At 42.0% G+C, this 27,604-nt stretch overlaps 1 protein-coding gene across 2 annotated transcripts in view; it reads left to right on the forward strand.

Annotated features, from left to right (window-relative positions):
• Nucleotides 1–27,604, forward strand: part of LOC147030482 (SMAD family member 4-like) — a 294,415-nt gene that overhangs the window by 20,875 nt on the left and 245,936 nt on the right. Inside the window, exons 2-3 of one of the 2 annotated variants that reach the window (XM_085874609.1) lie at nt 1,056–1,254; nt 10,076–10,316. In XM_085874609.1, coding sequence (XP_085730735.1) covers nt 10,077–10,316 — 240 coding nt within the window. In that variant the 5' untranslated portion in view covers nt 1,056–1,254; nt 10,076. Of the gene's footprint in view, nt 1,255–10,075; nt 10,317–27,604 lie in introns of both variants that reach the window. The other variant, XM_085874608.1, reaches the window with a different exon arrangement.

Here is a 27,604-nt window from a genome sequence, read left to right on the forward strand (position 1 = left end):
GAAGATGTTTGTCTCGCTCTGTTTTACTGTTTGCTCTGTTAAACGTCAATGATGAACTCTCAATTGGTCGTCGTTAAAATCTTCAGAGTTGCAGCGAGTTGAAAGCCACAAAAACACAAATTGTTTATTTTTCTGTAGTCCATTAAACATCACACAAGTCCAAACGGTTTGTCCATTTTCATCCTCACCCCATCCCCCAACCTCACATCTCCCACCTTTGCACTCCAGCCAGACGGATTACAGGCGCCATCACCGGCTTTCTGGGTAAGCCCCCACCAAGAGTGAACCCTCTGGTCCTCCGTTGCTCCACTCATGGTCCTCTACCCAGGCCGCTCGCAAAATCCATCCCTTTTCCTCTTTCTCTTCCCCTTTTCCTTCCCATCACCCGTTCTTCTTGTTTCGTACGCAGCACAAGTCCGCGGGGTAGCGTCATTGGCTGGGGGGTGTGTTTGTGCCGGTGTTGCGACCCCCCCCCCCCCCCGAGCTGTTGGTGAGCGCAGTAATTTGGAATTTGTTCAGGATGTCGGCGATAGCTCACCTTCTCTTCGCGAAGGACACCGTAGGGTCTTATTAACGTTCACTAACTAATGCCGGCAAGTGGGACGCGCCCCATTGCCCATGATTGTCGCCCTTTTTAAACCACCTGACAACCATTTTTCCTCTTTAACCCCTATATTAACACCCTTTCCCTCTTCTCCCCTCTCCTACATTTCCTCCCCTTATACCCATTACTGTTTCTTCCCCCTCACTCCTTTCACAACGTGTTTTCTTCATCTTTTACCTTTATTCACCCCCTCCCTCTTTATTTTGTCCCACCGACCCTTTTCCTTCTTCACTTCCCCGCTCCTGGCCCCCCTTCATTTCCATCCTCCCCCGATGTATTCACCTTTCTTCCTTCTCTCACTCCTCCCTGTCCTCTGTTCCTCTCTGCCTTCCCTTTTCTCTTCTTTCCCCGTGACTCCTCAAACCCCTTCACCCCCACCCTGCTATCTTCCTCATCTCCACATCCCTCCTCCTCCTCCTCCTCCTCCTCCTCTTTACCCACATGCCCTCAGCCAATCAGTGCTGGGCGTGCAGACCGCGGACGGGGAGCGCAGAGTGAGCGCTGCTTGGAGCGGGAAATCGGAGGCTTGTTAACAATTCGCTCCACAAGCTTCAGGACACTGGACATTAAGAAGAAGAAGAAGAAAAGAAGGAGAAGAGGAAGAAGAAGTGGAGGAAGAAGAAGAGGTGTTGCGATCTTCCAGAACCCAGGTGAGAATGGAACGCGTTTTTAATTGGCCAGGTTATTTCACGACTGATGAGTGTTATTAATTGTTGTTGCAGTCGGTGTTTGTTTTTATTGGCAGCACTTGTTGTACCCGCAAAGCGTGTGCAGTGAGTGGTTCGACTCGCGAGTCCGTTTCCGATCATCTCTGCTGGGGTTGTTTTCACTCAAACAGGTATCATCACTGCCAAAAGTGCTGAAACCACCTTTCCCGCGTGGCGTGAGCCACACAATTGAGCTTCAGACGTTTCGGTGATTATTATGATTATTTTAATTATTATTTAATATTCCATGAATTGGGACGTGTGGCGCAACCCTGCGTGGACCTTTCATCCCTGTGGCTTGACCGGGATGATGGTGTTCGGCGTGTCTGCTGTTCCCGAGGATTTGGAGGATAACCTGGAGGTGTGCACACTGTCTAGCCTGGTATGGGTTCAAATCTCGCCACAGCTATAAATTGACATCCTGGTGCTTCGCAGGCATCAATGTGTGTGCCGTCCCTCGAATGGACGTGAAGCTGGGCGTCCCGATCCCACGGTGCGCTCCGTGAAGAGTAGGTGAGCTATCGCCGGCACCATGACCAAATTTAATTGCAAGGTTGTAAAGCATGAGGAGGGGTCGAGAGGGGGGCACAGGGCCATGAATCTTGTGAAAGCAACGGGAGGGGTTGAGAGGGGGGCACAGGGCCATGAATCGTGTGAAAGCAACGGGAGGGGTTGAGAGGGGGGCACAGGGCCATGAATCGTGTGAAAGCAATGGGAGGGGTTGAGAGGGGGGCACAAGGCCATTAATCGTGTGAAAGCAATGGGAGGGGTTGAGAGGGGGGCACAAGGCCATTAATCGTGTGAAAGCAATGGGAGGGGCTGAGAGGGGGGAACAGGGCCATTAATCATGTAAAAGCAATGGGAGGGGTAAGACAGCGTGCAAAGCATGGGGGGAGCACATTTGTAGGATATTATGAAGAGATGAGTTGGGGGTAACGTAGCAGTATGCTAAATCAAATAGGATGGGAGCGCAGAGTAAGAACTGGAAGCATGCTAATAACTGGAGCGTGCCATACTATGTCTCCACCCCTCCCTGTGCTTTCACAAAAGCTTCGGGAGGGTGGAAATTCAGCATGCTAAAGCACTGGGAGGGGCAGGGGGCACACTTTCAAGTCCTTATAAAGCACCAATATTCTTAACTGGGGGGGGGGGGGTAGCAGTGCGCGAAAGCATTGGGGGTGGGGATTTGTTGGTGGGTTGTTCGTTTGCACAGATTGGGTGTCTGGAGTAAGAGGGGTGGGGTAGGATAGCATCGCACCCGCTTTTCATCCCAAATCATTCAAAATGTTCCCTTTGCCATAAAAACTTTTACCTGTGTACAATTGAAACAGGTGAGTAAACTGACCTCACCAGGTTACATTTATTCATTTCAGCACAAAAGGCAATTGTAGTTTATTTTTTAATAGAAATTCTGGATCGATTATAAAGCTTTGGGTGGGGGGTGGGGGAGGAGCGGCATTTCCTTACCTCCGCAAGCCTCCCTTCAACCCAACCCCCCCCTTCCAATCCACCACTTTGAAGTGTCCTTCACGAGCGGTGCTGTTTCGGTTTGGAGTCAAAACGCACATGTCATCTGTTTAATGTCGCCGTATGCATTCCTGTCTTGTATGCACGACTTGAAAATATAATGTATTATCAGTTAACAGAACAGCCCATATACCTTTAATATTACGTACAGTTAAGGTGGAGCATAGTGCAATTAGGAAAGGGAAGAGAGGAGGATACAAAAGGAAAGGGAAGGTAAGAGAGTTGTGTAATATTAAGGTGGGGGTACTGGAAGGAGTTGTGTTGAGTACCTTGCGATCCCCATATGCTTAATCTATTGCTGGCAGCTCATTGGTCGACCACGTTTGAAACGTACCATGCTGGGGAATGTTCTACTCCCATGAGTGAGTGCAAGAAATCAGAGCAGCCAGCTTATTCTTCTAAAATCGATGTGCTCTGTGATGCAGCACCACACTGGATGGGAATTTTTTTTTTTTTACAAAGTTGGATATGTGAGACAATTTAGAGATTTACAAAAAGTTTATTTTATCACTCCTCACAAAAAGCAAGCAATAAGAGTTTTGAAGGTTGTTTTGTGTTTATGGAATGTCCAATGCTCCAGACATTTATATTGTAGTTTATGAGGAGCACCTCATTGATTTGTCTATGTTGACTACATTCATACTAATTATTTTTCCTACCTTCTCATGGGATCAGTTGGGGAAAGTTTTTGGTCTAAGTCTTTTATGAACCTCCTGACCAGGCATGACGTTCAACTGAATAGGATTTAAGCAGGAATGGTAATTTGTTCTGAAGGGTTCCGGGGCTAACTCACCTATTCTTTGTGAAAGACACAGTGGGATATTTAATGTTCAGCAAATAATGTCCCTCCGAGGGATGGTGAACTTTGTAATGCAATGCCTTGCCTGCAAAGCACCATTTCTGCAGTTCACAATCGGGTCAGGAATCACACCTCAAGACTCAGGCTCATGGGAATCAGGCTCAACAACTCAAGATTAAGTGTGCGACCTCTCCACCATCTTATGAGACCCACATTGAACTGGACACTTCATAAACAACTACAGTTGCACTTGGTGGAACACATGCCTTCACCAGGCTGAACAGTTTACGTTTTGCATCCCATTTATAAGCCAGATCTGCAACTGGACCTGAAACAAACAAAAATAATAAGGTTGTTCTTGTAATCTAACCAACTCGTCCACTAAGTTTTGGCAAAATCCGTCCACAACTTTTTGCAATATCATGTTATAAATCGTTTTTAGTCCCGTCTCTCAATGATGAAGAATCACTTAAATGTTTTTTTTAATTCTCATATCTGGATTTAGATCTTCACCAAAATCAAATCAATTCGTCCTTGTCACACATCCAGATCTGTCCACAAAGTTGTGTCTGAATCCGTCCACAACTTATTGAGATATCTTGCTCACAGAAAACAAACAAACAGGCAGGGGTGAAAATGTAACCTCCGTCCACATTCGGTGGTGGAGGTAAATATAATGTCGATGTATGGAAAGCCAAAGTTTAGTTGTGCAAAAACAACACTGCTGTCTAAAATTAGTGTGCAAAATAGCAATGATGCAAATCTAGAGATGATCACAAACAAGTTTACATTTGCAGAATTGGACTTACTAATAATGTGTGTGACCACCATTGATGCCAATATAAGCTTGTAGACATCTCGCAATTGACTAAATTAGATAATCTAGCTCTCACAATGGGATGTGGGCAGACAATGGAAATATGCATGACAAACGAAGATGTCCGAAGCATGTTCAATCAGATTCTAGTTTGGAGATTGTGCCTGCTAGTCCATGCAACAAATGTTCTGGTCCTGAAGTGCAGCATTAAGTCATGTTCATGGTATGGTTAGACGTTGTCATTGATAAAGATGAACTTAGGACCTTGCGATTGGGCTACAGGGACTACCATCATCATAATGATCTAATCCCTGTGTCTGAGACCATTTACAGAACTCACCAGCTGGAAGATTGACAGTTAGTTCTTCAAGCCATATGAATGATGGCCCACACCATCAGGCTGCACTGAACAAACTGATAAAGCTGCCTAATGGCACAATTAGCAAATCACTCCCCAGACTCTAGGTCGAGCACATCCATCATTTAATTTGAAGCAGAATCTGCACTCGTTAGTGATTAGAATGTAGCACCATCAGTTCACCCTGCAGTTGTGATGTTGTGTTGCAAATTGCATGCACTGCTGTCAAAGGTGATGTGTTAGAGGGATGCTGAGCAGTGGTCTTCTAAGACATCAAACCACATGCATGAAGTCTGCTTCAAATAGGTCAAAATGTGATTGCTGATTGCTCTTTGCAGGTCATTCTGAAAAGGTCATGCTGTTTAAGTTGAAACTGGTTCCTCCTGACAAGGGTGACAAGATGACGATTCTCACAAGGGGTTGTGACACTCGGATGACCTAAAAAGATCTCTCCATGAACTGTGCAGTCTAATGATACCTTGCCAGCAAGATACCTTGCAAATGACATTGAAATGAACGTTGTACTGGGAAGCAACAGAAGTCTTAAAAATACTCTTGAACCATTTCAATGGCATAAGCCAATTCATTTGGTGGGAAATGATGCCAAGCTATTCTCTAAAATGACCGACCATGTGATTGACCAAAAAAGAAGTGGTATTGACATCCTACTTAGGAAACTTCCATAACTGCTGCATTTTAGTCAGAAGAAACAAACATTATTTGAGAAAAATCGATAACTCCCTGCAATAACTGTATGAACCAGCAGGTTATACATTTTGTCTTCTTTCCTCCTTCACATGGTTTTCATGATTTTCTCGTCCTCTTCTTCCACCAGTTTTGATGAGAAACTGTAGGATTGCTGACCAAGTATTTGTGCTTGTGCGTTAATCCCGAAGACATTTGTGTATGTATATATATATATATATATATACATACATACTGTATATATTGTATGTATATAGCAGGAGGGTCTGTATCTGTACTTGAACTGCTCCCTCAGTTTTGGGGCAAGCCCCATCAATCCTCCTGTGAAGTGTTTTGGGGTCCCAATGGATGTCCTAAAGTGTGTGTGAGGTTTCATAAATAGCTCAACACAATTACAACTTTGATTATCAATCCGTACGAAGCTGCTCCAGATTAAGAAGTAAACACAATAGCGGGTTCAGCAGAAACATTCGCTGGTTTGATTATATCTCAATACAAGTGTGATTTTTGAGTTTACACTCAAATGACCCTGCTTTTATCCATCATAAAGTGGTGTGGAGGTGGTTTCAGAAATTTCTGAATAAACTGATGATTTTAATTTTCGATCTGCATGAAGTGTTTTGCGTCTGCTCTTTCTCGCCAGCAGATTCGTCTGTATAGGGTGCACAAGAGTGGCATCTGTATTTGTTTGTAGAAAGCATCTATATTGTTTACCTCACGAGTGTTTGTATAAAAGCGTCGATATTGGTTTACCTCATGAGTGTTTGTGTGGAGTCTCTATATTGATTTACCTCACGAGTGTTTGTATATTGTGTCAATATTCATTGACCTCAAGAGTATTTGTATAAAGTAGTGTTTACCTCACGAGTATTTGTATATAGTGTCTATATTCATTTACCTTATGAGTGTTTGTATATAGTGTCTATATTCATTTACCTTACGAGTGTTTGTATATAGTGTCTATATTCATTTACCTCACGAGTGTTTGTATAAAGTGGTGTTTACCTCACGAGTATTTGTATAAAGTGGTGTTTACCTTACGAGTATTTGTATAAAGTGTCAAGATTCATTTACCTAACGAGTGTTTGTATATTGTGTCTATATTTGTATAAAGTGTCTATCTTAGTTTTCCTCACGAGTGTTTGTTTTAAGTGTCTATATTAGTTTTCCTCACAAGTGTTTGGTAAAGTGTCCATATTTGTTTGCCTCATGAGTGTTTGTATCAAGTGTCTATATTAGTTTTCCTCACGAATGTTTGTATAAAGTGTCTATATTCATTTTCCTCACGAGTATTTGTATAAAGTGTCTATCTTAGTTTTCCTCACGAGTGTTTGTTTTAAGTGTCTATATTAGTTTTCCTCACAAGTGTTTGGTAAAGTGTCCATATTTGTTTACCTCATGAGTGTTTGCATCAAGTGTCTATATTAGTTTTCCTCACGAATGTTTGTATAAAGTGTCTATATTCATTTTCCTCATGAGTATTTGTATAGTGTCTTTCTTCGTTTTCCTCATGAATGTTTGAATAAAGTGTCCATATTTGTTTAACTCATGAGTGTTTGTATAAAATGTCTACATTCATTTACCTCACGAGTGTTTTTATAAATTGTCTATATTCGTTTTCCCCACAAGTGTTTGGATAAAGTGTCCACATTCGTTTGCCTCACGAATATTTGTATAAAGTGTCTATATTCGTTTTCCCCACAAGTGTTTGGATAAAGTGTCCATATTCGTTTTCCTCACGAATGTTTGTATAAAGTGTCTCAATTCGTTTTCCTCACGAGTGTTTGTATAAAGTGTCTCAATTAGTTTTCCTCACGAGTGTTTGTATAAAGCGTCTCAATTAGTTTTCCTCACGAGTGTTTGCATAAAGTGTCTATATTCATTTTCCTCATAAGTGTTTGTATAAAGTGTCTATATTAGTTTTCCTCACGAATGTGTGTATAAAGTGTCTATATTCTTTTACCTTACGAGTGTTTGGATAGACGTCCATATTTGTGTAATGTGTCTATATTCATTTACCTCACGAATATTTGTATAAAGTGTCGATATTCGTTTTCGTCACAAGTGTTTGGATAAAGTGTCCATATTCGTTTTCCTCACGAATGTTTGTATAAAGTGTCTCAATTCGTTTTCCTCACGAGTGTTTGTATAAAGTGTCTCAATTAGTTTTCCTCACGAGTGTTTGTATAAAGCGTCTCAATTAGTTTTCCTCACGAGTGTTTGCATAAAGTGTCTATATTCATTTTCCTCATAAGTGTTTGTATAAAGTGTCTATATTAGTTTTCCTCACGAATGTGTGTATAAAGTGTCTATATTCTTTTACCTTACGAGTGTTTGGATAGACATCCATATTTGTGTAATGTGTCTATATTCATTTTCCTCACGAATATTTGTATAAAGTGTCGATATTCGTTTTCGTCACAAGTGTTTGGATAAAGTGTCTATATTCGTTTACCTCACGAGTATTTGTATTAAGTGTCTATATTAGTTTTCCTCACGAGTGTTTGTATAAAGTGTCTATTAGTTTTCCTCATGAGTGTTTGTTGCATGTGTCTATATGAGTTTTCCTCACCAGTGTTTGTAGAAAGTGTCTATATTCATTTACCTCACGAGTGTTTGTATGAAGTGTCTATATTTGTTTACCTCATGAGTGTTTTTTTATAAAGTGTCTATATTCCTTTACTTCATGAGTGTTTGTATGAAGTGTCTATATTTGTTTACCTCATGAGTGTTTTTTATAAAGTGTCTATATTCCTTTACTTCACGAGTGTTTGTATAAAGTGTCTATATTTGTTTACCTCATGAGTTTTTTATAAAGTGTCTATATTCCTTTACTTCATGAGTGTTTGTATAAAGTGTCTATATTTGTTTACCTCATGAGTTTTTTTATAAAGTGTCTATATTCCTTTACTTCATGAGTGTTTGTATGAAGTGTCTATATTTGTTTACCTCATGAGTGTTTTTTATAAAGTGTCTATATTCCTTTACTTCATGAGTGTTTGTATGAAGTGTCTATATTCCTTTACCTCATGAGTGTTTGTATAGAGTGTCAAAATTCCTTTACCTCATGAGTGTTGTATGAAGTGTCTATATTCCTTTACCTCATGAGTGTTTGTATCAAGTGTCTATATTCATTTTCCTCACAAGTGTTTGTATAAAGTGTCCATATTTGTTTACCTCATGAGTGTTTGTATCAAGTGTCTCTATTCCTTTACCTCATGAGTGTTTGCACAAAGCGTCTATATTAGTTTTCCTCACGAATGTTTGTATAAAGTGTCTATATTTGTTTTCCTCATCAGTTTTGTTTCATGCATCGGTATTAGTTTCCCTCATGAGCATTTTGATAAAGTGTCAATATTCGTTCACCCCACGAGTGTTTGTATGATGTGTCTATATTTGTTTACCTCACGAGTGTTTGTATAATTGTCTATATTCATTTCCTTCACGAGTGTTTGTATATTGTGTCTATATTGGTTTACCTCGTGAGTGTTTGTGTAAATTATCTATATTTCTTTACCTCACGAATGTTTGTATAAAGTGTCTATATTTGTTTTCCTCATCAGTTTTGTTTTATGTATCGGTTTTAGTTTACCTCACGAGCATTTTGATAAAGTGTCAATATTCGTTCACCCCACGAGTGTTTGTATGATGTGTCTATATTTATTTACCTCACGAGTGTTTGAATAAAGGCTATATAGTCGTTTCCCTCACGAGTGTTTGTATAAAGCGTCTACATTATTTTTTTATCACGAGTGTTTGTATAAATTGTCTCTATTCATTTCCTTCACGAGTGTTTGTATATTGTGTCTATATTTGTTTACTTCATGAGTGTTTGTGTAAATTATCTATATTCATTTACCTCACGAGTGTTTATATAAAGCGTCTATATTCGCTTTTCTCACGAGTGTTTGTATAAAGTGTCTATATTCATTTACCTCATAAGTTTTTGTATAAAGTGTCTGTATTCATTTTCCTCACCAGTGTTTGTATAAAGTGTCTGTATTCATTTTCCTCACCAGTGTTTGTATAAAGTGTCTATATTAATTTTTTCTCATAAGTTTTATGTTTATCGGTTTTAGTTGCCCTCACGAGCATTTGGATAAAGCGTCAATATTCGTTCACCCTACGAGTGTTTGTATGATGCGTCTATATTTGTTTACCTCACGAATTGTTGTGTAAAGTGTCGACTTTAGTTTTCCTCACGAGTGTTTGTATAAAGTGTCTATATTCGTTTCCCTCACCAGTGTTTGTATAAAGCATCTACATTGTTCTTCCTCATGAGTGTTTCTATATTGCATCTTAATTCGTTTTTTTTTTGTTGAAGGAAATTTTTTGTTTACTCATTGGACCTGAGCCCTTGATTGCTTTGCTTCAAGGTTCTGCTCATTCGTTGTGCTTTCATTTTGAATATGGATCTTCTCAACTGCAAGCAGTTGTTTTGTTAATCCAGTCTCGCTTGGAATTTATTTTACCATAACTCTGAAAATGTAATTGTTAGGGAATCTAAGTCGGCAATTTCAATAAAATATTGACAATTTGTGTCTTTGCTTTCCCCTAGGATGGCGCTGGGGGGCACACCATCAGGTAGCGACACATGTGTGAGCATCGTGCACAGCCTCATGTGCCATCGTCAGGGTGGGGAGAGTGAGTCATTCTCAAAACGAGCTATTGAGAGCCTTGTCAAGAAGCTCAAGGAGAAAAAGGATGAGTTGGAAGCCTTGATCATGGCGGTTAGCAGCAATGGTGCACACCCTGGAAAGTGCGTGACAATCCAAAGGACGCTGGACGGCAGGCTGCAGGTCAGTATCTAGGCAGTTCTCTAATAGGGATGCTCTTGGGGACAAGATACTCTCATACATTATGACAATTGTAACAACTTGATGATTTATCTTTCTGGCCCCAAACCAGATGTCAGCCTGGCAGGGGGCTCATAGTTTGAGTACCGTCTGGTCATCCGTCTCTCTGTCAATCCGTGCATCCATCCCGAGCCTCAACTTAAAAATTACCAGATTCATTTTTTTTTCATATTCAACACGTGTATGCAATAATGTCTGGGCATGAGGCGTGTCAAATTATTTTGGAATTGGAACCAATTTAGAATTTTTGGGGAAAAAAAGTTTTATGAGAAAGAATAGTTAAGGATTGTGTTCACTTTGGGGAACCATTATTTATTTTATACACTATAACATCCCCACGAACAACACAACATTGGATCATTTATTGATTTATATATACTTTACAATCACCACTGTTATGACATACCACCTTTTAATTATTTATTTATATCCACTTTACCATCACTGTTCCTGGTATTCCATCCTGAATTACTTATTTATTTTTATACACTTTACCATCACCACTTTGAAATATTTATTTATTTATGCAACTTTGATCTGCCAACAACCTTTATTTATTTTATCATTTAAATGTAAAATCGACACATCCCATATTTTTTTTGTTTTACCACGGTGGAATGATTTGTCTGTTTCATTGGTGTTATGCCATTTATGTTCATGCAATAGAACATATATTTGTTGCATTTGCAAATATGGCTGAATTTTCAACCTCCTCTCTTCTCTACCCCTTCTCCTCCTTATTAGGTACAGTATGCTATATGAGTGCTGGTAGAGCATTATCTGAGAACATTAAAGCTAAATAACAGTTTGAAGTTGACTGAATTATTAACCTCAAGCATGTGTTGTTGGAAACTCGAGGGGAAGGGGGAGAGAAATTTCACCTTTTTTGTGTCGATATTCTGTTGGTCTCATGGCCCAGGTTGTGGTACAATATTGTTGCGGATTCGCGCCCGCCGGCGTGCGAACGGCCACGTAACTCGAATCGCGGCACGTCGCCCACCGGACGGACAATCCCGTCGTGACCCTCTCGGACTAACGCCGGGAACTAGTCACGGGTGGACCTTTCGGCCTCACCACGATCGTGCCAACCGGCCCCCCGCGTGGGATAGGGTTGCTCGCCAAATTCGACCTACCTAAGTACCCACACGGAGGGTAGACTGGGCGATCGCACCTCGCCGCAGGTCGACTTCGGACACGGGCCACTTTAAGCGACCCGTTCCGTACTATCGGGATAACCGAGCGGTGTTATCGTCGGCCTCGACGGTTCGATTAATTATCGGGCGTTTTAGCCCACGACCAACCCTTTACGTGAAGTAAGATGGAGATTCAATAGAGGAAAAGACGAAGCGAAACGGGAAAACAGTTCAACATGAAGCACATTTATTTCGCGATGAACGGAAAGCACACATATACAATTACACCAAAAGCAAATGTAAAAGGAGAAGAAACACACAATATTACACAAAAAGCAAATATAAAAGAAGAAGACAATGCAGAGCTATCCGACTACCGAGCACACGGCAACACTTATACAATTTTACTTCACAGACGGCGCCGACAACACATATACCCAAAGCAAAAGAAAAGGACCACCCTCAAGGATGAGGCGGGCCTGGGGCCGAGACCGCGTCGGGCCTACCCGTCTGATGATGAGACGCAAAGTGGTGCTGGCGGCCCGACTCCGCGGGCCTCGCGGACAGTGTCTGGTAGGGGGTGGGAAAGGGGCCCCCTTGTCGCACTATCTCAGCGCGGGGGGAAACAGGAGGGGGTTGTTGATGCTCGGGGGATGGAGGATATCTCCCTGTCTCGGGTCCCGCGACGAGCGTCTCCACCATGACCTCGGTCGCGCCACCGGCCTCTCCCTCCGCAGTTCCCCGAATCCGACGCGAGCACCCCCTCAACCGCCTTCGCCGCCTCTCCACAGCTTCGTCCGATCGCCCTCTCCGTCTCCTCTCTTGACTCGTCCCAACTCTTCACTGGCTCCGCGAACTCCCAACTGCGAACTGCTTTGACTGACGAACGCAGCCCCTTATATGCCCCGTGGCTTCGCTCCTTCACCTTTGACCCTTTACCTCCGACCCTTCACCTCTAACTGGCTCCCCATTGGACCGAGGAAAAGTGGGCGTGAATGCTTTTTGATCCATGAATTTGCATATAGCGACCGCACTCCAACGCCCTGGAGGCGGGGTCAAATCGCCCCACGCTCACCGATAGGACAGAACAGAAGTGGGCGTGAGTCGTTTTTGATCCGTTTTCTTCGGAAAGTCTGTGATGTTTCTGAACACGCTGCTCGGTGCGCGCCCTGCACGAGTCCAGTATCGGTGCCCACAAGTGGCGCAAGAATGGTGGTGATGCGATGGTGGCGAGTTGTGACAGTAAAGGTCGTGGCTGTTGTTGTGAAGCGGCGTTGTGGTTGGTGGTTGTTGTGTGATGGCTGTTGAGACGTGGTTGGTGGTGGTAGTAATGGCGGCTGGTCCAAAATAAAGATAGTAAAAGAAAAACGGCTATCTAAAAGGGTCGCAGCCCGCATGAATGACATTTATTCCCTCTAAACAACGGGTTTGGGCCTAACTACACATATACTTGCAGAGATATCTCACCTAAGGGACCTGAATGGTGGTTTGCGAATTTCGTCAACCACAACAATATTTTCTATGAATCATTTGTGCTGTGTTTTTCACCCTTGCCAAAGGAGAGGGTATTGCAATTGAAGATCTGGGTGCAAGAAGTACTTAAAGGTCCCACGACACTCAAAAGTACTGAAATTGCATATATATATATATATATATATATATATATATATATATATATATATATATATATATATCCTATAGGAATTTTTCATCGTGATTTCTGATCTGACTTTTTTCACAATACTCGTTCTGTAAAATGTAAAATTAAAAAAACAAACCTCTTAAGGAACGCCCCTAAAAATTCTGCCGAAATCTACTGAATAACGCGTAACCCACATGATGTCATCTCCAGAACAACAAAGGCTGCACTCAAATTACTCGGGTTGGTGGTCTACGTGATTGTATTGGCTTCCTGTGTGTTTCCACATTTGATTGGTCAACTCAAACGCTTCATTCATTTCTGCTTTTAAAAAAATCAAACATTTGGTTTTGAATAATGCATGACATGGACTTTGATTTGTCTGGGAAGCGACAGTGAGTGTGAGAGAAATGAAGGATTTTGGTCTGAATCGGATGAAGAATTTTGTCGGATAACGTAGTCGCGGGAGGTGAAGTTCAGGCAGCTGGAAATGGAATACGGCCTCACCAGTTCGAGCCCGAAGCAGGACAAGTAGAGAAAACTGGCGATGAAATTCCCGGAATTCGTGATGATCGGGAGGACATCGAAGGAAGACTTGACAATAACAACTGGTTAGACTAAATCCTATTTGTAATTCAATAATGTAAATTCGACTTGCACACTGCTCGATATCAGAAATATTTTAGTGAGGTGACGTGACCAGTGCAGCGCAGCGGGCATGTTGCTCCGTGTCGAATGAATCGCAACCAAGGCCAGCCCATGTCATCGGCCGTATCTCTCCACGCATAAAACGAAGCAATCTCGCTGTCCGGATACGATGAAAACTTGTGTGCAGAACACACCTTGCGACACAATTGTCGAGAGTAGTCTGGTAAATCTGACGTTCTGTTGCATTTTTATTCCTGCGCTTTCGAAGAAAAGTGGGAATTTTGTGATTGTCTCCGCCGTCCGTCCGTCCGTCCGTCCGTCTGTCTTACCCTGTAACTTCTCCTACACCATTTGCGATATGAACTTGAAACTTTGGGACATCGTAGATATATGTATGGGGAAGTGCACAACACTGTCGGATTTTTGATATGACCCCCCAGGGTCCAGGCCAGAGGGGGTGGGGTCATGGGGGCTGATTTTTTTTTGAAGTGTATTTACCACTGTACATGGTAAATTCTTTTATAAAGACCTTACTTATGTGGCCCCCATGAGTGACAGTCACAGGTTTTACTGTATTTATCTAATTGATTATGAATAATTATAATTAATATTATACACAGTTCATTCCTATGATTAAATTGATGCACAGTTCTATATTGCTGGACAGTGTTAAATTAATGTTTCATGAAATGTTGACATTCTTGCAATGACTTCTGATTTAGTAAACATAGTAAGTCTTTGGTCATAAAGCACATCAAATAGAAAAGAATAGTCAATCCATTTAGCAAGATAAAATTTCACCTAGAGTTAATGGGACAAAGCAGTGCGCGTGGGAATATGCGATGGTGTGCAATCGACAACGTAGTTCTAGTTCCTACTGTTGTCATGTAGCGCCAGTAGAAAACGATGAAGAAAAGAGAATAATAAAAGAAAGCCACAGCACGTCAGATTTATCGGACTAGTCGGACAGATGACGGATTTATCGGACGAGCCTCGACTCTCGAGTTGACAAGTAACTTGTATTAGCATGCACACAATGTATAAGTCAATGCGTAAGAGTCCCGGGGCTATAAGGCCGTGTAATAGGACAGATAAATTTGTCTTTCATTGTTGTGCCAACATATTTTTCCCTGTTCATTTATTACAGCATTTTGGCTAAATGTTGATGAATAGCAAGCCAATGGAAGCAGTACCTTTACTTTAGAATAAACCCATGTATGTCGAATGCAGCCATACCTGGCTTGCATGTACGTAGAATCGTACCTATCCCAGCAGGCTGGTTTCAACGAACAATTCAATAAGCTGCAAAATGTGGGTGCAGGTTTTTCACATTGTTTGATTTTAAAATTATCTCCTTGCACCTTGAAATGATGCAATATTAATCTTTAGTATTTTACTTGTATGTCCCTGTAAGTTTCTTTTTGAATGGAAAGGTTCAACAGTTACATTTTATATTTTGTGGACATGGTATAGCCCTTTATTGTGCATACATGTATTGGATTTGCACAAGACTACGACAAGGTAGTAAAGGGATAAATAATTGCCTCGTGATTGTTGTGCATACACGGCTCAGAAGCAGAATTTCTTTTCCGCAAAACAATCGCAGGAATTAAGACAATCAGTGAGATAGCAAAGAAATGTGCACAATGCATTTGTATGTACTTTATATGGCGCGCAACGTCTAATCAATCGACTCTGTGCGAGTCGCGTTCTGGAGATGACGTCAACGGTCACATGACCTGCGGTTCGCTGAACTCCACTTTTTTGAGGGGCGGGGCATAGCAAGTTGTGAAAAGCACTTCAAATGTTCGAAATATTGTTCTAATTATTCCATTGTTGATTAAAAAAAACAAACATGGGTGATTTCTTCACTAAGACGGTCAAGTTAATAGATAAATAACGAGAAACTTTTCAGTGTCATGGGACCTTTCGTCACATTTTTGAAAAAAATGAGCTGGCACCAGTACTATAATCTATAATGGCCAGAGCATCATTTGATACCAAAAAATTCCGAAAATAAGTACTCAAGTCCTGTATATTGGTATATGGTCATTGTTGAATTCACTAAAATGTAGTGCAAGAAATACCCAAGTCCATAATGTTTGAGCAAGAAGTTCCTAAGTCCATGACTGCCCAATCAAAATGCTTGCATGTGTCACGTGACAAGCTATGAAAATGGTGACCATGGAGGCTGGACAGCATGGTGTGAATGAGGATAACCCTGATAACAGGCATGACAGGGGCAAAAAAATGTAAAAGAAAGAGAATGAAGGATGCCAAAGCATCAGGTATGTAGTTTCTATGCATTATACTTTGCTGGTACTGAAAAAGACACTACATTCGTCATCAGCTTTTGAGCCCTCATAAAGGTGGCCATGGTATTTTTATACTCTTAAGAGTTGACTTTGTTGTAATATTTCCGATCTGGTATGATTTTGATGCAAACTTTCTGAGCAGGAGGACTTTGCTGAATGAGGGACTTATGATGTGAAAGATGACTGGCACCAAAGTTCGGTTTTCTTTTATTTAGGACATTAATTTCTAATTTAACTGAGTAATTTTGGACTTAACTGGGTAATATTATATTTAGCTGAATATTTCTGCATCAAATTAAACCATGAAAGGCAAGGAGACGTAGCAAAAATGACTGGCAATCAAAAATGAGCAATAAAGGGCTTTGTGTGTTAAAAGTACCCAAGTCCAGCCATTTTGCTGCAAAAAGTACCAAAGTCAACGTATTTAGCCACAAAAAGTACTTGAATCCAAAACTAATTTTCTCGTTTTCTTCGTAATAAAGAATTATTTTTCCACAAAAAGGGGTTTGTCTGCTCTGTATAGCCGCTGGAACCAGCAACAGGCTCCATAGTATGCCGCCTTAAAAAAAGTATCTGCAGCATGTTTTGAAAACTTTGATCCTCAATATCTCAAAAGTGATATTTTGTGACTAAAGTACTTCTTGCACTCAGGTCTTCAATTGGATCTGTTTGTTTGCTTGTTACCTCTGCCACCAAAGGTGGATGGAGGTTATGTTTTTCCTTGTCTGTCTGTCTGTCTGTCTGTCTGTCTGTCTGTCTGTCTGTCCTTTGCTACTTGCAAAATCGAAGATTTTTCAAGTATAATCGTCAGGCGATTTTGTTCTGTCGGTCTGTCTGTGTTTGTCGGTTTGTTTATCACCTACAGGTGGACAATTTTAAACCAATCTTCTCGAAACTTCACCAAATGGTGGAGTTTGTCATAAAGAATAAGCTTATTGTTTTTGAGGTCAAAAGGCCAACATAGGCCAAAGGTCAACAACTTAGATTGGATTTCTAAATACCTCAATTTTCATTCGATTGACTTGAAATTTGAAGAGGATTTATACCTCAGGCCACTGATTTCAACTAGCCAATTATTTTTGAGGTCAGCATCGACCAAAAGGTCAACATAGGCCCAAGGTCATCAAATAAGGTGAGATTTCTAAAATCCTCAATTTTCATCTGATTGATGTGAAATTTGAAGAGGATTTGCAGATAAGGTCATTGAATTCAACCACCAATTATTTTTGAGGTCAACTTAGGACAAAAGGACCACATTGGCCAAATTTCTAAAATTGTCAATTTTCATCTGCTTCACTTGAAATTTCAAGGGGAGTTGCATATTTGGTCATTGAATTCAACTGCCAATTATTTTTGAGGTCAAATTTGTTTTATGGATTTTGCAAGTATCATGCTCTGCATGGCGTCATCTTATTACTTGCAAAATCGAAGATTTTTCAAGCATAATTGGTTCAGTGATTTTGTTATTTTGCTATTAGGTCAGCTCGTTGACCATATATAACTGTTCGATGTCCTCAGATCCATCTGTCCATCTGTGTCCGTCCATCCGTATGTCAACAATTTTTATTTTTCTATCTCCTCCTCGACGTCTCGGCCGATTGAGTTCGAACAAGTTGACACGATGATTATACTAGTTGCTCTATATAGATCGCTTGAGCCCTTTTTTGCATTTTTGCCTCGGCGTCATGGTTACAGGGTCATGAAGTGCAAAATGACTGATTGGTCGAATGGCCTATAAGGAAGTGTCGGACGGCTATAATGCATAATGGGTTTCACAGGGAATATTAAGAAGATTTAATTCGACCAACTAGTTTCTCATTTCCTCTGTCATCTGGCCCTGTTTGTTGGGCAACATGAGGTCCGCTGACTTCAACACAGCTTCGCGTGATTATTTTAGGGTTAATTTAAATTCTGTTTTCACTTTTCAGAGTCGCTAAGATTTATTTACACTCGGTTGCATCAAGTTTTGTGAAAATGGAATGTTTATATCCTTGGTCTGTGTTGAATGCATTGCAGCGAGGGGTAGCTTCCATGGGCTTCCATCAGTTTCCATGCCATATAACGAGGCTGTCTTAAGTTCTAGTTGATTTCTGTTTTCACTTTTGGACCTACTGGTGTAGCTACACGTTTAATGAAGATAATTTTCGTGCAAATCCGCACAGAAACACACTTTTAATGAGGAAAATATATTCAATTCAAATAACCGTGAGACTCTGGAAGGGACACCACATGCTTTCCGTTCACTGCTTCACCTCGTAACCTGTCCTCCTGAGGGACTGCTTATTCGTAGCATCTGTGAGATTAATGTTTATATTTTATATGGTTTGGGAATGTGCTCTGCAAGTATCTGAAAGAATTCCGGTGAAAAACAGACGTTTTAAGATTTTGTTAGGGCATTTCATACTGTTACGAATCTGGCAGCCATGAGCACTCAACATTCATTTCCCAAAATCAGTTATATCGGTAAGTATGTGTTTGTAGTCAGGGTCCCATCCCTTTGTTTAATGGGTGATTAAATGTTAGTGTGCTGCGGAGTTATTTTGATAGTCAGGGTTTTCTTTTACATTTTCAACCACAACAACAACACCTTCGCCTTGCTCCATCCTGACGCCATAACGTTTGCGGTGGGCGGAGTTCAATGAAGGACTTGGCGTCTCTCTCGACCAATCAGAGAGATGTGATCGAGTTTGCCGTCGTTCGGCCAATGGGAGCCAACGCAGGACAATATTACTCTTCTTCCTGTTTGAGGGGTGGTCCACCTTGACGCCTGCCACGCCCTCCCGGTCAAATCAGCGGACTTGGTGCCCCTTTTGGCCAATCACAGGGGCAACAAGCGGATCGTGTGCCAAAACCATCCAGTAAGGGGGCGGCGGGTTACGAGAGGGAGTCCCCTCCCCCCTGGACGGGGAGTGAATAATTGATCAGCTCAATCTGACTGGGGGCAGTTGGGGTTTGCCTGCCGGATTGTCTCGGATCGCCTCGCCTTGCCTGCTGGCACTCGCTGCCTTGTCCGCCCTCTTGCTGGTTGGCGTCCGTCCTTCACCCTCCATCCCTGGTGCTTGGAGTGGTATCGTTGTTGTGGGTTCGAGTCCCACCGTGCCAGAACGTCGAAGACCGCACGAGGTTTATAGAACCCGGAGCTCGGGGGAGGGGGCTGTGCCAAATTCAACGTCATTGCCCGAATTGGGTGCTTCGATTGGCCCCGACCCCTCACGTGGCCCACCAGCTTGGGCCGGAAACTGCCTCACTTCGTTTCCGGCAAGGCCACCCCAGACAGTGAACACACCTCGCTCTGACCCCATGACATGACATGAATCGCCCACACCGAAAGCGAATCGCAAGTAAATCTTCATCGGGTCTGGACCCCTTGTCTTTGGGTGAACCAACCATGGACCCACGGTCTTCCGGAGAACCTCCCAGACCGACCATGTATCCTCTATCGGAGCCGCTCGTGGATCCTGGGGTGTTTGCTCTGATGTCTCGGGTCATAGTGGACCGCACGTTGTGTCAGGTGAAGGACGGTATGCTGTGGCAGACGAGACGAAGGGGCAAGCAAGGCAGAGGTTACCGTGGATCATCGCGCTATGGTAAACGAGACTAGGGGGGAAGCAGAGCAGGGGGTACCGTGGATCATCGCGCTGTGGTAAACGAGACGAGGAGGCAAGCAGGGCAGAGGGTACTTTGGATCGTCGTGCTACATGCTGTGGTAGATGAGACGGGGGGCAAGCAAGGCAGAGGGTACCGTGGATCATCTTGCTACACGCTGTGGTAAACGAGACGAGAGGCAAGCAAAAGCGCATGTGGCTGATTTATCCCAGGAAAGAAAAGAAGAAGAGTGGGGATAAAATGAAAAGACAACGATTTAGCAACCCTAACTCTTAAATCATCGCAACGCACTCCGCGTTGTCCCGCTAAACAAAAGGAAGGGAACTATCTATACGTACAATAATGGAATAACTGTCTTGGGAAACCTATCTGTTGTATGCATGCGGTTCAGAGAACCGCAAGAATATCTATATATATATATATATATATATATATATATATATATATATATATATATATATATATATATATATATATATATATATATATATATATATATATATATATATATTTATATATATATATATATTTATATATATATTTATATATATATATATTTATATATATATATATATATATATATTTATATATATATATATATATATATATATATATATATATATGTATATATATATGAAGGAGGTTCTCAAGCTCCTCCTCATGTATGTATGTATATATATATATATATATATATATATATATATATATATATATATATATATATATATATATATATATATATATATATATATATATATATATATATATAGAGCCTGGTGTTGGCGCAGTGGTTTGGGCAGCGACTTGGGATCCAAAAGGTCCTGAGTTCAAGCCCCGTTGGGCCACTGAATTAATACACCAGGGGGTTGACTCAGCCTGTCATCCTTCCAAGGTCAGCGAAATGAGTACCAGTATACTGGGCTGGTGTATACCCCGGTTAAAATAGGTGTACCATATCCCTGTGTCATAAGAGGCGACCAGGGTTGCGTCAGGAAGGGCATCCGGCGTAAAACATGTGCCAAATCACGATGCGGATCATACGGATGATCCGCTGTGGCGACCCCTAACGGGAACAGCCGAAAGAAGGAGAAGAAGATATATATATATATATATATATATATATATATATATATATATATATATATATATATATATATATATATATATATATTGTTGTGGTTACCAGATTCGCAAACCACCATTCAGGTCCCTTAGGTGAGGTATCTCGGTAAGTGCATGTGTAGTTAGGCCCAAACCCGTTGTCTAGTGGGAATACATGTCATTTATACGTGCTGCGACTCTTCAGGATAGCCGTTTTTCTTTTACTATCTTTATTTTGGACCAACCGCCAGGATTACCATCACAATTACAACCACAACCACCGCTTCACCACAACCGCCACGACCTTCCCGTCACACCTCGCCACCGTAGCATCGCCACCGTTCTTGCCCCGCTGTGGGTACCGGTGTTGGACTCATGCAGAACGCGCGTCGAACAGCGTGTACAAAATCACGGATTTTGTGCTTCAAAAACGGATCAAAAACGACACACGCCCACTTTTTGCCGTCCAATCGGTGAGCGAGGGGCGAATTGGCCCCGCCTCCAGAACGATCGATATATGCAAATTTGTGGATCAAAAAGCCTTCACGCCCACTTTTTGTCGGGCCAATGGGGAGCGAGGTGAAAGGTCAAAGGGAGGGGGTCAAAGGCGAAGTTACGGGGGGATAAAAGGACGGTGTTCGTCAGTCAGAACGAGAGAGAGTCGAACGAAAAGGAGAACGGGATCGAGAGAGAGTCGCAAACGAGAACGAAAGAAGTCTGGAGCCCGAAGCCTGCAGTGGCTGGAGAAGCTGAAGAGAGTCGGACGAGGGGGTGCTCGCGTCGGTGCCAGGAGCTGCACGCCCGAGGGAGGCCGGCAGCGCGACCTGGCCGAGGTGGAGACGCACACCAGGGATAATAAAGATCCTCTATACCCCGAGCATCAGCAACCCCCTCCTGTTTCCCCCCGCGCTGAGATAGTGCGACCAAGGGGGCCCCGTTCCCACCCCCTGCCAGGCACTGTCCACGAGGCCCGCGGGTTGCGGGGCCATCGCCGCTCCGCGTCTCATCACCAGACGGGTAGGCCCGACCCGGTCTCGGCCTCAGGCCTGTCCCATTCTTGGGGGATTTCTTTTCCTTGGTTTTGGGTATGTGTTGTCGGCGCCGTCTGTGAAGTAGAATTGTATAAGTGTTGCCGTGTGCTCGGTAGTCGGTATTAGCTCTGCACTGTGTTTTCACTTTTATGTTTGCTTTTTGTGTAAATGGAATTGTGTTTTCTTTTGTTTGTGTGCATTTGGTGGAATTGTATTTGTGTGCTTCCCGTGTGCCGCGAATAAATGTGCTTTATTGTTGAACTGTTCTCCCGCTTCGCTTCGTCTTTTCCTCCATTGAACCCTCATCTTGCTTCACGTAAAGGGTTGGTAGTGGGCTGAATACGCCCGATAATTAATCGAACCGTCGAGGTCGACGATAACACCGCTCGGTTATTCTGATAGTACGGAACGGGTCGCTTAAGTGGCCCGTGTCCGAAGTCGACCTGCGGCGAGGTGCGATCGCCCGGTCTACCCTCCGCGTGGGTACTTAGGTAGTTCGAATTTGGCGAGCAACCCTATCCCACGCGGGGGCTGATTGGCTCGATCGCGGTGAGACCGAAAGGTCCACCCGTGACTGGTTCCCGGCGTTAGTCCGAGAGGGTCACGACTGGATTGTCCGTCCGGTGGGCGACGTGCCGCGATTCGAGTTACGTGGCCGTCCGCACGCCGGCGGGCGTGAAGACCGCAACAATATATATATATATATATATATATATATATATATATATATATATATATATATATATATATATATATATATATGTATATATATGTGTGTATTTTAAACTTTCAAAAATTATCGTCTCTGAAGTGGCTGAACATATTGAGGCAAAACTTTACATGTATGACTGCCTATCCCTGAGGAATGAAAGTTTCACACATATGATGTCATTGGTCACATTGTTTGGCAGCCATATTGCATTTATCACCCGAAAACGCATAAAAAATCTTCTTCTCCAGAACAGCTGGACAGATTGAGGGGAAACTTCCCACAAATATTCACCAAGCCTTGAGTGTACAATTTTGTTCATGAATAATTGATGTTTACATGGCTTGGATGTATTGGATTGAAGCCATATTGGATTGAAGAAAAATATTAACTGTTTTCTCTGGAACTGCTTAATCAGTCGATTTTGAAACTTCGCAATTATGAACTTGTGGTTATGGGGAACACACATTTTATATTTCAACTTGTTCGGACACATGTCTGGCAGCCAGAATTATTAAATTTTTTATGTGTGCTCCTTTTGATTTTTTTTTTTTTGAATGAGGCTCACTTGGCTGTTGCTGAATGGGTTGGGGTGGGGGTGGGGGTAGAGGTGTAGCAGCTGAAATGTGAATCCTATCCAGGTTCCTCTTGATTACTTCATCTTTGCTTTTTGCTTGTTCAGGTTCCTTCTGATGACTCCAATGCACCACTCTACCTATTTGGTCTTCCATTTGATTTGAATTGAATTTATTTTAATCCCATTCTGCATTCAATTGAATAATAATGATAAAACTTCATGGGTCAGGGTCAGGTGTCTGATGAAAGTGGAGTTGCATCAAAACAGGGTGTCTTGATACCCGGTCATCACTGCCAACAGTTATAAAGTGACAGTTCTAATCATGTCTCATATTAATTACGTAACATACCAGTACACAAACGCCACACAAAATATATCTCACACAAGTCTGAAGACTACGATGGTTCACGAGCGGTATTTGACAAATTTAGATTGTTTCAAAAGTCAAGGATGAGACAATGTGATAATGTTTGACCAAGTTATAAAAATGATCAACATGATGTGGTACGAGTGACAGGTTATAAGCTACAAAATGTCGAAAACCCAGTTTCGTTCAACATCTTAAAAAATTTGACCTTTGCATAACCTTTAAGGGTCACAAAACAATGTGGACATTAAAATAAGGAAACAGGATACGTGCTGTAGCTTATTGGAGTTAGTTCGTCGAAGAAGGTCGAAAACCCGGTTCGATTCCCACAACTTTGAAAATTTGACCTTTGTGAACTTTAAAGGTCAAAGGTCAAAGATTATGACCTTTGGTGCAAAACTTCCTCTGGAATATTGCAGGAACAATATAACGTCATATAGGCTATATGGCATTTCACACTCCTCGGATTATCCATACTCTGATGAAATCAGCGTAAAAACAAACTTGAAGGGGGTGCTACGGGCAAGGTGTTCAAGATAGAGCAAAATGGTTTGAAGACTTTAGTTGGGGAATGACCTCAAGATCATGCATAAAAAATATTGTCATTCTAGCTCTCAAAGTTTGGGCGGTCGTATGATTTTTATGTCAAAATTCGAAATTTTCTAAGTTCGTGACCTTGTGACCTTGACTTTGGGATGAAAATGAAAAATCGAGCTGCGTGGGGCTATGCAGGTGCCATTGGGCTAACCAAATACCGAAACCTCTTCCAGATTCGACAAACCCCTCGGAGAAGATGGATTTTTATGTAAAAATTCGCAATTTTCTAAGCTCGTGACCTTGTGACCTTGACCTTCGGACAAAAATGAAAAATCGAACTCTGTGGGGCTATGCAGGTGCCATTGGACTAACCAAAAACCGAAACCCATGTCAGATTTGACAAACCCCCGAGGAGAAGATGCAAATTGAAATCTGCTACCCCCTAAAAACACAATTCGCAATTTTCTAAGTTCGTGACCTTGACCTTGGGATGAAAATGAAAAATCGAGCTCCGTCGGGCTATGCAGGTACCATTGAGCTAACCAAATACTGAAACCCCAGCCAGATTCGACAAACCCCTCGGAGAAGATGGATTTTTATGTCAAAATTCGCAATTTTCTAAGCTTGTGACCTTGAACTTGGGACAAAAATGAAAAATTGAGCTCCGTGGGGCTATGCAGGTACCATTGAGCTAACCAAATACTGAAACCCCAGCCAGATTCGACAAAACCCTCGGAGAAGATAATTTTTTGTCAAAATTCGCAATTTTCTAAGTTCGTGACCTTGTGACCTTGACCTTGGGACGAAAATGAAAAATCGAGCTCTGTGGGGCTATGCATGTGCCATTGGACTAACCAAATACCGAAACCCCTGCCAGATTCGACAAACCCCCAAGGAGAAGATGCAAATTGAAATCGGCTACCCCCTAAAAACACAATTCGCAATTTTCTAAGTTCATGACCTTGTGACCTTGACCTTGGGACGAAAATGAAAATCGAGCTCTGTGGGGCTATGCAGGTGCCATTGGGCTAACCAAATACTGAAACCCCTGTCAGATTCGCCAAACCCCTGAGGAGAAGATGCAAATTGAAATCGGCTACCCCCTAAAAACATGTTTTTTGGGCATGGCTCCACCTATAATGTGCACACCATGCCCATTCTCAGGAAAACACAACTCGATCATGATATAAACCTCCCACCAAAATTTTATCAGGATCGGATCAAAACCCACGGAGCTATGCTCGGGACAAACAGACAGACAGACAAGCCGGTAGGCGGACATGGGTAGTCGCCTACCCAGTAGAACCTGACGCGATGGGCCCGTTCAATGGGGGAATGACCTGAGGATTAAGCACTAGAAAATTCATGATTCTAGCTTTCAGGGTTAATGCTGCAGATTGTTTTTCGTTAAAATACCCCCACATTTAGAGGTTTTTCGGCCGTTGCTCGGCAATGGAGGGGTCCATAGCAACGGTTCTTTCTCACACATAACTAGGACATACCATGAACCTACCATACCAGTTTCATGTATATCTGACTCATAGTCTCTGAGATATAACGAACTTCGTTTTTTTATTGTTTTCGACCAGGGTTCATTCAAAGTCTATCTTCTCCGACAGTTTTCATAGGATTCGGCTGGAAATTTTTGACAATATGGCTGAATGTACTGCCCACAGTCGCTCGTGGCCCGATTTTTGATTTTCGAAAAAATATATTTTTTATGATTTTTCAAAAATTTCAAAGTCCAGTTGCTTGGCAACGGTGGTGTCCAGAGCAACGGTTCTCATTTGCACACACCTAGGTCATGGTATGAACCTACCAACCCAGTTTCATCGAAATCGCCATTGTATTAACGGAGCACTGGACCGAACAGAGGGACAGACAAACAGACAAGCCGGTAGGCGGACATGGGTAGTCGCCTACCCAATAGAACCTGACGCGATGGGCCCGTTCGATGGGGAATGACCTGAGGATTAAGCACAAAAAAATGCATGATTCTAGCTTCAAGGGTTACTGCTGCAGATGGTTTTTTCGTTAAAATACCCCCACATTTAGAGGTTTTTCGGCCGTTGCTCGGCAATGGAGGGGTCCATAGCAACGGTTCTTTCTCACACATAACTAGGACATACCATGAACCTACCATACCAGTTTCATGTATATCTGACTCAGTCTCTGAGATATAACCAACTTCGTTTTTTTATTGTTTTCGACCAGGGTTCATTCAAAGTCTATCTTCTCCGACAGTTTTAATAGGATTTGGCTGGAAATGTTTGACAATATGGCTGAATGTACTGCCCACAGTCGCTCGTGGCCCGATTTTTGATTTTCGAAAAAATAATTTTTTTATGATTTTTCAATAATTTCAAAGTCCCGTTACTAGGCAACGGTGGTCTCCATAGGAACGTTTCTCATTTGCACACAACGAGGTCATGGTATGAACCTACCCACCAAGTTTCATCGAAACCGCCATTGTATTAACGGAGCACTGGACCGAACAGACAGACAGACAGACAGGCAGAAAAAGTGATAATAAGGGTAGATCAAAAAAAAATAAATTTTTTTTCGACTTTATCGACTACCCAACAGACAAACATATCGATGGAAAAACTGATAATAAGGGTAGAAGAAATTTCTAATAAAAAAATAAAAATAAAAAAACATTTTTTCGACTGGATCGACTTCCCAACAAGCATATCGACGGAAATACTGATAATAAGGGTCGATCAAAAAATTTTTTTTTTTCGACTGGATCGACTACCCAGCAGACACAACAATAACGAATATAGTGGTCACTTATTTTTTTTCGTGAACCAAAAACTCCACAAACACCACACAAAACAAGTCCTGGCAACGGTCTGCTTCTGATTGCTCTTCTTTCTTGTTTATATTGTATCCTTATCCCCTTCTCTTTTGTGCAGTCTTTGTATGATCTGTGTCTACTGAGGGTTCACTGCAGTGCAACAGAGAGGTGTAAGCCGTTGGAACTGAGCCTTCTTTTCATTCATAATATGTGACTCGATGGGAGGAAGAAAAAGAGTGAGAATTAATAATGGGGAATAAGGAAGAGAGATTGGGGGTGGAGTTTATGGGTCTATTGCAAAGACCATTGCTCTGCATAATCATGGATTTCCTGTGCAATGATTTTGTGAGATTGTGAAAGCACACCTCAGAAATCGGTCTCCGACAGTCAGTTTGCTGGTTTAAATCCTATGGGAAGCCCAAATTATTGATGTCGTGAAGATGTCGGAATGTAAAACTTAACAGTACAGGATTTGAAATGTTCTGGACCTTTTGCACTTTATGTGTTTATGTTGTGAAAATGGGATGATCACTCATTTTGCATCTTTCTCTGCCTTCAAACCTGTGCCGTTAAAATAGTATGTGAGAACAGTGAGAAAGCCAATTTTTTTGCACAAACATTAACATGTGGAAGAATTCCATTAAATAATGAATCCATATCCTCAACTTTGATGGGGAACAAAAGCGAGAAACTTGTATATGCGGCAAGTTCCCTTTCTGGGTAGGGTGGCATGAATTGATTAGATCCTGGTCTGATAACTAGATTATG

This window comes from Eptatretus burgeri, chromosome 3, assembly GCF_056783735.1.
Source record: "Eptatretus burgeri isolate ZD-2024b chromosome 3, Ebu_testis_v1, whole genome shotgun sequence".
Lineage (NCBI taxonomy): Eukaryota > Metazoa > Chordata > Myxini > Myxiniformes > Myxinidae > Eptatretus > Eptatretus burgeri.